This window comes from Sus scrofa, chromosome 3 (genome assembly GCF_000003025.6).
Source record: "Sus scrofa isolate TJ Tabasco breed Duroc chromosome 3, Sscrofa11.1, whole genome shotgun sequence".
NCBI lineage: Eukaryota > Metazoa > Chordata > Mammalia > Artiodactyla > Suidae > Sus > Sus scrofa.
The window spans coordinates 111697846-111710605 of record NC_010445.4 but is presented as its reverse complement, the minus strand read 5'-3'; the positions used below and the strand labels follow the sequence as shown (position 1 = coordinate 111710605).

Sequence of the window (12760 nt, the reverse complement as noted above, 5' to 3'; positions counted from 1 at the left end):
CCTCCCCTCCCGGCCCTGAATCTGGTGCCCCACCTTGTAGAAGGTGAGGGCCAGGCCCGGCCTCTGGGCCCGAAGCAGCAGCCCTTCTGCTTTCTGGAAGTCCTTCTCCTCCAAGGCCCCCCGGGCCTGCCCCACGAGCACCTCGGCGACGCTCTCCGGGTCGTGAGCCTCGGCCACGCGCTGAGCTGCCTCCCAGTCCTGGTTATGGACAAACCTGCTCCCAGACGAGGACAGAGAGGAGGCTGAGTAGGGGACTGAGGCCTCAGCGGGGAGAGGCAAACAGCCAGGTCACAAGGGGGATTTACTACGAGGTTCCGATGCAGGTGGAGATCCTGGGGCTGAGTCTGGGAGGACAGGACCAAGGAGTTTATGGGGCGACTCACATGAGGACGGCTTCCTTGGGTTTACCGGCCCTGATGAACTCAGCTTCTGCCTCTTCAAATTTCCCCTGGAGGGAGGGAGAGGCAGTCGGATGTGTCGGCAAGAAGACTGGCCTCACGGGGGCCGGGAGCCAGGAGCCAGCGGGGGTGAATGCCTGGGCTAGGGGACGGGATGGAGGGCCCTGTGCTCAGGCTCAAAAGCGATGGAGAAGAAGCACACGCATACCTCGTCCTCCAGGTACATAGCGTATCTGAGATGAATCTCCGGGGTTTTGTGCTTGAGGGCCAGCCGAGAGAGTTCAAAAGCGAATTCAAAGGAGCTGCAATGGGAGGTGTGGACAAGGGTTGCCTACGCTATAGCTCCTTTCATAAGAGGAAAAGAAAAACAGAGCAGGGATTGAGGGGACGAAAGGGGACAGATAAATACGGTCGATACCAAGTGACCGAGAAGCAGAGCGAGCACTGGGCTGACCGGGAGGAGGGACTCCTGCTGCTCCCGGCACCTCCTCCTGAGCCCTATCCACGCGAGCAGAAAAACTGGCTTCCAGAAACAAGGGGAACCACCTGCAGAATCGGACTTGGTGCAGGATTACTACCGGCTTAACATTTGCTCAAGAAAAGCTCCTTTGGGGCAGAAGACCTGAAGAGGTGTGTTTCCAAAGAAGATATACCGATGGCCAACATGAAACCATGAAAAGAACCATCGAAGACATGCCAGTCCAAACCACACTAACACGTCATGCCCGTCGGAATGGCTATCATCAAAAAAGCTCTACACAGAATAACTGTTCGTGAGCATGTGGGGAAAAGGAAAACCCTCCTGCACTGCTGGTGGGAATATGATTTGGTACAGCCGCCAAAACATCTACGAGGATACATTGGTACAGAACAGGGGAAACGCCGGATGGAGGGTCCTCAGGAAACCAAAAAAATAGGAGTTCTCTTGTGGTGCAGTGGATTAAGGATCCGGCATTTTCACTGCTGGGGCTTGGGTCACTGCTATGTAGGTTCGATCCTTAGTCTGGGAACATCCATGTACTACGGGCATGGCCAAAAACGAAAACAAACAAAAAACCCTCAAAGATAAAATAGGATCCGACAATTCCACTCTTGGGTATACATCCGAAGAAACAAAAACACGAATTTGAAAAGATACACGCACCCCAATGTTCACAGGAACACTATATACAACAGCCAAGACAGGCAAGCGACAGAAATTCCATCAACAAAGAATGGATAAAGAAGATGTATGTACACACACACACACACACACACAAACACGTGCGAATACTATTTCGCCATAAAAAAGAAAATTTGGCAAAAACATGGACAGTCCTGGAGGATATTATGCTTCATGAAGTAAGTCAGAGAGAGGACAAGTACTGTATGTCATCACTTATATGTGGAATCTAAAAAATTAAATGAACAAATGAATATAACGAAACAAACAGACTCACACATTTAGAGAACAAACTAGTGGTTTTCAGTGGGGAGAGAGAGGGGGGAGGGCCAAGACGGGTAGGAAATTAAGGGGTACAAACTACTGAGTATAAAAAATAAACTACAAGGAAAAAAACTACGAGGATACATTGTACAGAACAGGGGAAACAGCCAATATTTTATGATAATCTTTTTTTTTTTTGTCTTTTTAGGTCCACACCCGCAGCACATGGAGGTTCCCAGGCTGGGGTTGAATCGGAGCTGCAGTTGCTGGCCTACATCACAGCTCACGGCAATGCGGGATCTGAACCACATCTGTGACCTATACCACAGCTCACGGCAACACCGGATCCTTAACCTACTGAGTGAGGTCAGGGATCGAACCTGTCCTCATGGATACCAGTCAGATTCATTTTCGCTGAGCCACGACAGGAACTCCCTAATAATTTTAAGTGGAGTTAATCTATAAAAACACTGAATCACCATGATGGACACCTGAAACTAATATAATACTGTAAATCAACTATACTTCAAAAAATTAATTAATTTTAAAAAGAAAAGCTCATTTTGCATTTAATGAAATCACACTTCTATGACTCAGAAGTAAGTTATTGGCTCAGTGCATTTTAGCTTTTTTTTTTGGCTATGCTCACAGCATGTGGAAGTGCCCAAGATTGAACCCACTGGTCACAGCAGCGATCTGAGCCACTGCAGTGACAATGCCAGATCCTTAACCTGCTGCGCCACAGGAGAACTCCCTGTTTTAGCTTGAAAAGCTGTTCTCTCTCCACCTTTCTCCTTAGAAGAGCCAAAGCTTAAATAAACACCAGTCAGAGCCCCCAGGGAACAGGAACGGGAACAGAGTTACTAACTCATTTGTGCCTCTATCATGCTCTTCCCGGGGGGCTCTCCTTAGTGCCGTTTCTTCACCCTTGTGTTCTGGCAGCGGCACACAGTGGCCTGATGGTGGATCTTGGTTCTCAGACCAGGGATTGAACCTGGGCTGCAGTGGTGAAAGTGCCAAGTTCTAAACACTAGACCACCAGGGAACTCCCCACATTTCTTCGCTCTTGCCTCAGCTGCTAGAAATGCTTTTCAGTTATACCTCCACCTTCTTTCTGGGTACAGAGGTTCCAGCTGGAACGGGGCCAGTGAAGAGAAGGCTTGGGGCCTCACCAGTTGTCGGCAGCGTGGTCAATAGCAGCTTCCAAGAGTCCCAGCTTATTGAGCAGCCTAACTGCAGCCTCTCCTCCCAGGCTCTTCGCCCACAGGTAAGCCACGTGTTTGTGGGCGTTTGCGCCTCCGTGAGCCTTGGCCACCTGGAAAACAAAGCCACTTGGCTGCTCCCTTCTCGTCCCTGACCTGACCTCAGCTTTGGACAAGGATCAGGTCACCCTCCTACAACAGCAGGAAGAGGGTGAAGTCTCAGGGTCTATGAACCTACTTAGAGTGTCCAAGGTTGGATTTCAGGTGATGTACAAACCATTAAAATTGTATGTGAGGAGTTCCCACAGTGGCTCAGCAGTAACAAACCTGACCAGTATCCATGAAGACACAGGTGTGATCCCTGGCCTCGCTCAGTGGGTTAAGGATCCGGCGTTGCTCTGAGCTGTGGTGCAGGTTGCAGACACGGCTCAGATCCCGTGTTGCTGTGGCTGTGGTGTAGGACAGCAGCTGCGGCTCCAATTTGACCCCTAGCCTGGGAACCTCTATAGGCTGCTGGTTCGGCCCTAAAAAGCAGGAAAGATGGTAATAAGATGATGAAATCATATGTGAAATTTCGTGTGTAGGTGTGGACGTTTTTCAGAGACACCCGTGACCAGTTTGGAACTAGTTAAGTGAGAGTGGGAAAGAGGGGGGATGTACCAGGAATGCTACGAGCGTCTTACCCGGTAGGCCTCTTCCCAAAGCCCACTGGACCGGTACATGTTCACCGTGGCCTTCCACTCCTCGGCCTCGAGGTAGTGATACTCGGCCTCCTGAAGTCGGCCTTCGGCCTCCAGCTCCTGGGGAAAGGGGGGTCAGGATGGAGGCGGGGAGTGGAGCCTGTCTGGGGAAGAGATGGGCAGGGCAGAGGGGCTCACCTTGCCCAGGTGCAGGTGCGTGTCACTCAGGAGATCTGGGTGATGCTTCCCTACGAGGCGGATCATATCGTCATACAACTTGTGCTTTTTGAACATGGTGATGGCAAGATCTGGCTCTTCCACTGTCACATACAGCCTGGGGGCAGGAGACATACCTGTGGCCTGCTAGACCCAGAGTCCTGCTACAAGAGTCATTCCAAAGAGATCCTGTCACCGCCTTCCGGGCAGAGGGCACATATCTGCGGACCCCATCCTTCCCTCTAGCCCTGGAGCCCCCCGTCTCCTGCCAGGCCTCCCCTGGGGCCACAGCTCACCTTTCAGCCTCTCGGTACTTGCCCTGCTTCTCCATCTCCTGGGCCTGGGTGATGTACAGCGCCGACACGTCTTCTGGTCTCATGCACTTCATCGCCAGCTGTGCGGACACACAGAGCCAGGCTAGCCTCAGGCACAGGTCCCGAGAGCAACAGAGGGAAAGGCCAGCAGAGGCGGGGGGGGCATCAGGGCGCCTGTTCTCGCAGAAACTCTGAACCCTCCCGTCAGCCAAGGAGTGGTTACTGCCACGCTCCTGGTCAGTTCAGGGAATCCCAGGTCCATAAGGAGCCGAAGAAGAACCACGTTCTGCTAAGGCAGGAGGGCTGGGGGCACCCGCTCCCACTGTCCTCCTCCTCCTGTCCCACTGGGTCCCAGCAGCAGGACTGGGAACCGCCAGCAGTGACTAGAGCTTCAGCAGGGGTGTTCGAGACGCCCCAGCCCCCCAAGCCCATCTGCTCTCCTCAGAATCGCAGGTCTGGGAACAAGAGCCTTTCCTCATCCTTGCCCTGCCCTATGGCCAGAGCTCAAAGTCACCCAGACGGGCCTTTGGTGCTTTGTCAGCTGTCAGGGAAGGCGGTGAAGTGGGGAGATGAAGGCAAGTGGCGACACAACGCAAAGGCGGAAGTCTCTTCTCACGAATGCCCCCGGTTCACCACCTTGTGGGCTTGCTCCCAGCGGCCAGCCTGGGTGTACATGTCGATGGCGTCTTTGGTCCGGTCTCCCTTCGTGTAAAGCTCCTCGGCAATCTGGGGTTGAGACAGGTGGGAGTAAGGGGTCAGGGGCCAGAAGACCCTCAGCGGGGCCGGAGCAGAGCCTGGGTCACAGAGGAGACAGGGGCTCCAGGTGTTTTTACTGTTTGGAACCAAGAGCAGCTCAAAGCAGTATGAGGACATGGGAGCCGGAGGAGCCCTCAGGCTTCTGCAATGCGAGAGGGGCCCTGCTGAAACTCTGGGGGGGTTATTCATGAAGCATCGCCCCGCTGGCGCGGGAAGAGAGCTAGAGGCCGGCTTTACGCCTCTGGGAGTGGGAGAGGTCTCTGTCGTGTTAGAGGGAAAAGGGGGAAGTAAACCTGTTCCCTCCAGTGCCGGGTGGCGAGGCTGTGGGGCCCCGGAAAGGAGGATTCGGTGAGCTGGCCGCCCCTCCTGCGCTGGGTTCCCTCCTCAGCGGGGGCTGCGGCGCTTTGGGCTGCAGGAAGGGCCTCCTCCTCACCTCGTACTCCTGCAGAGAAGCGTAGTGTTGCGCCACACGAGGATAGTATTTGGCCGCAATGGTCCGATCCTGCAGATCTAAAATATAAATGGCCTTCTTCCACTGGCGGGCGCCCAGGGCGGCCTCAATGGCCTTGATGGAGCACCTGGCGGAGTGGGGACGGGCACAGAAACGCGTGAGGAGAGTGGGAAACGGATGGAGGCAGAGACACCCAAGCATCCTGCCACCTCCATTCCGAGGTCTCTCTCCCCGAGGAAGGCCTGGGGGCCCTGACCTGCCCCCTCGCCTCGCACCTCGTGCCCACGTCTCCTCTGTGCCCCCCGTGCCACCGCACCTGGCTTCAATGTAGTGGTTGATGGCCGCATCAAGCTGCTTCTGCTGCACCAAGTGGTCCCCCACGCCTCCTCCAGTCTCACCACCTCCACGGGGAAGGCCGATCGGGCCAGCTCCACCGCTGCCGGAGACAAAGAGGGCACTCGGCTCAGACTTCCAGGAATGAGCCTCAGGAAAAGGGAGACAGAGAAATGAGGCTGGAACACAGGTGAGAAGCAGAGGGCTGGGGGAGAGCGGAAGCCGGGCAGCCTGAACAGACGCACGCAGAGGTGCTGGGGGACGGTTTGGGCAACGGGGCCAGAAGACCCTCAGCCCGAAGAGGGGTGGCGCGTGGCCAGTACCTTTCATGAATGCGTTGCCTTTACAGTAGCACTCGAGGGCCTGCTGTGGGTTTCGAATCTTCTCAAAGAGATCGCCTGCCTGTTAAGACACCTGGCATTACTACAAAGATCCCCCGCTACCGAACAATCAAGTCTCAGCCCCCAGAGGAGGAGACTCAGGCACCAGTCAGGGAGGGCGACATGCTCTGAGACTCTTCTGGGCCGGAGAGCGGCCCTGAGCCCTGGGGATAAGGGACAGGGGGAGGAGGCCAGCCTACCCTTTCATACAGTTCGCCCTTGATGAGGGCTGCGGTGATGCGCTCCACCAGGTCCGTGTTGGCCAGCAGTTCCTCTCGGGTCAGCACCAGCCGAGCAGCCTTGGCAGGCAGCCCGGCTTTGAGGTAGAGGCTGATGGCCGCTAGCCCATCCCCTTGGCTCTCCTGAAGTTCACCTGCTCGCTCCTCTTGCTGAGTGTCCATCAGCCACTGGTAGTAGCCCCGGCGCAGGTTCTCTAGGGCTGGGTGCCCCTGGACAGGCAGCAGAAAAGAACCAGGAGTCACATCCCTGCCTCCTGACCCGCTGTTTCCCATGCTTCTCCAGTCCCACAGTGACAACAGAAATCCTCCCGGTCGCTGAGGTCTTAACTCCTCACCATGTGAGGTCTCAGCCCCAACCCTGTTCCAGTTCCTCTAGCCGCCCCGAAGAGAGGCGGTTTCTAATACTGGTGGACTCGAGTTCCCCACAGTTGTGGGGAAAAGGGAATTGGTACCTTGGCCTCGGCCACAGCAATACACTCATCCCAGCGATGTAGCTCCTGGTACATGGCCATGGCCTCCTCGACAGCGTTCTAAGGGAACCAGGACGGAAGGCAGAGGGACACCAGGAAGAGACGAGATCAGAAATCAGCAAGCTCTCCTCGGCCTGGCTAAGATGCCAACCCCTGTGTACCGAAAGCCTCACCCTTTACTTCTGCACAAGCAGAGGACACTTTGGTGTGAAATCAAAAGAAGCTCAAGCTTCAGGGCACCTTATTTGCATGGGCTCCACCAAGGCAGTTTTTCTTAAAGAGGGCTCTTCAAACTGTATAAGCTTTGGAAGGATCGCAGGGGGTAAGATCGGTATCACTGAGGCTAATTAAGCTTTGGGCCTCACAGAATCTGGCCCCAACTCCATGCACAAGAATTGCAGAGACAGGATCTGGAGGGGAGCGGGGAGAGAGCTGACGTCTTACGAAAGAAAGGAGCGGCTGTAAGGACTACCACAGAGGAGGGCATCACGGAGGAGTGAAATCAACCTTTCTCAAAGTTCTCCCCAAACCGCTGGGAGCCCAGATGCCAGGGCTCACTCCTCCTCCCCTGAGGGTGAGTCGCTTCCCCCCCCCCCCCCGATCCCCTCTTCCATCCAGCTCCTCTGCTCCCATTACCTGTTCCAAGAAGATCATCTCAGCCAGCTTGTAGTTTTTCTCCAGCATGGCTAGACGTGCTCGGACCTGATAAAAGTCTGTTCCTTCTCCACCCTGTGGGGAAAAGGAGGGTCCAGTTATTCCGCTGGTGCTGCAGGAGCCATTCTGTCTCTGTGGGCTGAGACAGGAAGGCCAGGAGACATGGGGGCTAAAAGACTTCGGAAGCTGAAAATCTTCATGGGGCTTCGAGGTTTGGCAGGCAATTCCAAAATGGTCCGACTTGAGAGTGGCCGTGGAGTGAGCAGCGGAGGGGACATTAGCCATGGCTGGAAAGCAAAGAGTCGTGGGGCTGAGTGACTGAAGGAATTAGAAGAATACTTGCATATTCCTGAGACACTTGGTCTGCAATCTCATTGGTCTCACGTAGAAATCGAGCTTTTGCCACATGGCCCAAAGCAGAAAAGCACCTATGGTATGGAAGCAATAACGGTAATTTTATTATAGGATCATTGCTCATTCATGGGTTCAGCAGCTACATACTGGGCATCTGAAACATGCCAGGCACCATTCTTGCCACTGGAGACACAAAGGGGATAAGACAGATGAGGGCCCTGCTCTCAGGGAACTTACTTTCTTTAGGAAACAAATAAACAAAGATAATTTGGGAGAATGAAAGATGAAACTAAGGGGACTCCTTCAGTTGGTGTCAGAGAGGGCCTATTTGAGGAGCTGACATTTGAGCTGAGACCTGTCTACAAGAAAAAGCCAATCCTGGCAAGATGGGGAAAAACCGTTCCAGGCAGAAGAGCTACTGAAAGGCTCTGAGGCAGGAGTGAGCTGGGCACACTGCAAGGGACAAAGGGATGCCAGTGTGTCTGGAGACAAATGGGCCAGTACCTGATATGAGAAGGAAGCTGAGGCCAAATATTATAGGGCCTTAGGACATGGCAAGGGGTGGAGGTTTATATTAAGTACGGCAGTAAGCTACTAGAAGGTTCTGAGCAAGAAAATGATATAATCTAATTCATGTTTTTAAAAAATCACCTCAGCTGCTACGGGATGAACGGATCACAGAGGGGTAACATCAGTATCAGTGAGACTAATTCAAAGGCTTTTGCACCACTGCAGGTAGGAGGCAGTGGTGGCCAGTTCTAGGGTGGAGACAGCAGTATCCGGCAATTAAGAGATTCGGGATACGTCTTTTTTTTTTTTTTTTTTTTTTTTGTCTTTTTAGGGCCGCACCTGCTGCATACAGAGGTTCCCAGGCTAGGGGTTGAATCGGAGCTGCAGGTGCCAGCCTATACTACAGCAATGCGGGATACAGGCCACTTCTGCATCCTACACCACAGCTCATGGCAAGGCTGGATCCTTAACCCACTGATCGAGGCCAGGGATTGAAACTGCGTCCTCATGGATGCTAGTCAGATTCATTTCTGCTGAGCCACGGTAGGAACTCCAGGATGTGTTTTAAAGACCCTGGATCAGAGTCCCTGGGACTGGCTGACAGTCTGTGGGGGGATGGGAAAAAAGGGACCAAGAGTGACTCTGCCAAAAGAGCAGCAGCTGACATTTAGACATTTAATGAGCACTTTCAACCTGGGCTCTGCACAGACTCTCTCATCTGCTCTTCCCTGCCATTACTATTCTGCTTTACTAGTTGGCAAGGCAAGTTCTGTTATCACCCCCATTTTACAGAGAGAAAAAGGAGAAACCAAGGCTTGGGAAGGTTAAGTTACACGGTTGGGAAATGGAGCAAGATTTGAAATCAGGGAGTTCTCATCATGGAGCAGCGGAAATGAATCTGACTAGGAACCATGAGGTGGCAGGTTCGATCCCTGGCCTCACTCTGTGGGGTAAAAATCCGGTGTTGCCGTGAGCTGTGGTGTAGGTTGCTGACATGGCTCGGATCCCCTGTTGCTGGGGCTCTGGTGTAGGCTGGCAGCTGTAGCTCCAATAGGACCCTTAGCCTGGGAACCTCCATGTGCCACGGGAGTGGCCCTAAAAAGACAAAAAAAAAAAAAAAAAAAAAACCCACAGAATATTTGAAATCAGAGTCTGGAGCCATGTCTGTCCTATTAATCACACCCCATACCATACTTAGAATAGACACCTCAACCCGAGGATTGTAAGGTATGAGTGAAGACAAAGAAAGACACCCTCCCGTGCTCTAGGACGGGACTGTACTGCGGACGGTTCTATGATATGTGTCGGCGTGGGCGTGGGAAGGGAAGGGAAGCGATGCGGGGACACTGGGCAGGAGCAGCCCGTGGGGAAGGCACCCACGTGGCCGCCCCTCCCGGTTGGCACCCCAGTTCTGCAGCCCCTCTCACCTCTCAGCAATGTGTAGCTGCTTTGCTTCGAGCGACAGCTTACTCAAGGTTTTCCACATCGCTTCTGTTTCCGGGGTCATCTCCAGAGTCTCCAAGAAGGTTGTCGCCCTGGACAGGGAAGGAAGCAGAGCACAAGGAAAGAGCCGACGGTCAGGAAGACACCGAGGGCCACTGCGATGGGATGCGGGGGGGTGGGGGAGGAGCCAATCTTTGCCCCTTGGTCTCATCTCCCGGGATCACCAGTCCTCTTCGCACGAGGCCATTTCGCCGCCCACCCCGGGTCGGGGCCTCTTCTCTCAGAATCAGACGCTCCCGCCAGCCTGCGGGTCGTCAGCCCAGCCCCTCACCGCATGTAGTCGCCATCGTCCACGGCTGTGCCAAACTCAACGAGGCCCTCATCCAGCGTGTAGGCAACGGTCGTCACACCTTCGGTCACCATCACCTCGGTCTTTCCCCCGCCCCGCTCCAGACCGACGACGTCCCCCTGCCAAAAGCCACGCCCCCACCCCGCCAGGATTTCAGGGTAGTGTTTTCAAGGACTCACTGCAGAAAAGACCCACCCTCGTCCAGCCCTGGTGCTCACACACTCAGGGAACAGCAGTGGCCCTGTTTTTCTAACATTTACTTTCAGGCAGGCTGATAAAAACCCCCTGTCTGTGGTACTATTCTGGGGTTAAAGTACACTCCTAACTATGATGGGGATAAGGTGACAAAATGTGGCATCCACTTCTGCTTCCAGCAGTACCTTGACTCAGTATTTTTTTTTTTTTTTTTTGTCTTTTGTCTTGTGAGGGTTGCTCCCTCGGCATATGGAGGTTCCCAGACTAGGGGTTGAATCGGAGCTGAAGCCGCCGGCCTATGCCACAGCCACAGCAACGCCAGATCCGAGCCTCGTCTGCAACCTGCAGCACAGCTCACGGCAACTCAGGATCCTTAACCCACTGATCAAGGCCAGGGATTGGACCTGCAACCAACCTAGTCGGTTTCGTTTCCGCTGCACCACGATGGGAACTCCATGACTCAGTATTTTTAAAGACCATCCTGTTAAAATTCAACTTGAACCTGCAGCACATAGACGTTCCGGGGCTAGGGGTCGAATTGGAGCTGCAGCTGCCAGCCTATGCCACAGCCACAGCCACGCTGGATCCTTAACCCACTGAGCGAGGCCAGGGATGGAACCCGCGTCCTCATGGATATGAGTCGGATTCGTTTCCGCTGTGCCATGATGGGAACTCTCTGGAACATACTTATTAAGGTACTGCTGAATTCAGCTGAAGGAATCATGAGGAGTGCTTCCTACTCCCTCTCCCACGCTCCCCTCCGCAAAAACGAAGAGGCCAGTGAGCTAAAACCTGAGCAGGCAAAAATGGAAGATGGGCCACCTGGGAAGGGTACAGCCATCCTGGGAAGGGTACAGCATTCAGAGAATAAACTCTGGGTCCTCCTGCAGGATGGGGAGGTCAGATCTGAGGATCTCTCATTGAATCGGGGAGCCTCCCTTCAGGAAAGGAAACCAAAGGGGTGTGGCCATACTAAAAAACAACAACAACAACAAAAAAACCCCACCCAAAATGGCTAGGCAGATTGAAGATAAAACCTTCTGAAAAATTTAATTATTGAAGTAAAAAATTCAAGAGATGGTCAATCTAGAATTGGGTACTGAGTCCAAGTATCTTTCAAGAGCAAAAGCTCTAAATAAGAACATTTTCAGGTACTCAAAAACGGAGTGTTTATCATCAAAAGACTTTCACTAAAGAAAATTCTAACTGCCTTGGTGAATTCCTGGGGCCACTATGACAGAGACCCATATTCCAAGGGTCTAATATGTCAGGAGCCTGAAGCAGGATGGCGCTGGGGCCCCGTCCCCTGTGGGAAGGGGTCTAGGTGTCCCTTGCCAACTCCATCAAAGATATGATGGGCGGTGGGCAGAGCAAACCAAGCAGCCTTCGAAGCTTCCTCAGGGTTCTAACTAATCCTCTTGACACTAGGTCTGAGGGGCTCTGAGGCTGACATACCCTGATGGAGGACATGGTGACCCGCTCAGGCGCCTCAATGTTGTACCACACACACAAGCTGTTGCGGTTCTGAGCTACCAGCACATCGCTTCCCGGGACCCACTGCACGTAGGAGCAGAAGTTGAGGATCATCGTCTTAGAGCAGCTTTCAATATCGTACAGGTGCAGCTGAAGGAGGGAGATGCAGACAGTACAGTGAAAAGGATACACGGTTGTCTTCTCAGCCTCATTTCCCTAAGATGAAACATGGTGAGCTGGCCCACCAGTCAGGTATGTGCTGAATTTCAAAGCCTACGAACCTGCAACCCAAAACCCTTGAAGTTTGTGTGGAGTTGGTATATTCTGACTCCGGCCAAATAAGAGATGGCCAGTGACCAAAAGAGCAAAGGTCTACCCCCTCGGAGTTTAAGTTAGGTGAAGGTCAGACTTTCACTGTCAGAATAAGTCGGTCCGAGTGACCAGCCTGGATTACAAAAGTTAAGGCCTCCAGACAAAACAAATGGCCTAGAAATGTGTAATGCAGCTTTCACAATGCAATGAAAATGAAATGAAAAATCACCAGAGAGTGGCCCCGAGGTTGAACGCTCTGGTGAGACCCTCCTGAGCTCGGAATCAATAAGGGGCTGGGGGAGACTCATCAAGTCCACCTCCACGCTGTCAGACGAGCGTGGCGGGAGCAGCAGGTGTGGGTAAGGTCAGCTAGGTGTGAGGAAGAGGAATGCACATTTCACGAGGACGTTTCACGAGGGCACAGACTTGTGAACAGTAAGAGAGACACCAACTTCAAATGCCCCTCTGGACTTTGGTGCCATCAAGATACAGGGTCCTTAAGGGTTAGGATGAGATGGGTGGTGACATCGGATACAAAGAATGTTGATTCTTCTGTGCCCTTGGCCAAACTAATGTCATAGCCCCAAGAAATTATGTCCCATCCT

At 53.3% G+C, this 12760-nt stretch overlaps 1 protein-coding gene across 1 annotated transcript in view; it reads right to left on the bottom strand.

Annotated features, from left to right (window-relative positions):
* IFT172 (intraflagellar transport 172) overlaps positions 1-12760 on the bottom strand; it is a 34831-nt gene that overhangs the window by 7899 nt on the left and 14172 nt on the right. The window contains 19 exon segments of the mRNA XM_003354889.4: positions 34-214; positions 384-448; positions 607-700; positions 2997-3139; positions 3710-3826; positions 3905-4040; positions 4219-4316; positions 4873-4962; positions 5426-5570; positions 5760-5820; positions 5823-5879; positions 6100-6178; positions 6357-6605; positions 6848-6925; positions 7502-7594; positions 7863-7947; positions 9811-9918; positions 10158-10294; positions 11826-11993. Of these exon segments, the coding sequence (XP_003354937.2) occupies positions 34-214; positions 384-448; positions 607-700; positions 2997-3139; positions 3710-3826; positions 3905-4040; positions 4219-4316; positions 4873-4962; positions 5426-5570; positions 5760-5820; positions 5823-5879; positions 6100-6178; positions 6357-6605; positions 6848-6925; positions 7502-7594; positions 7863-7947; positions 9811-9918; positions 10158-10294; positions 11826-11993 (2184 nt within the window).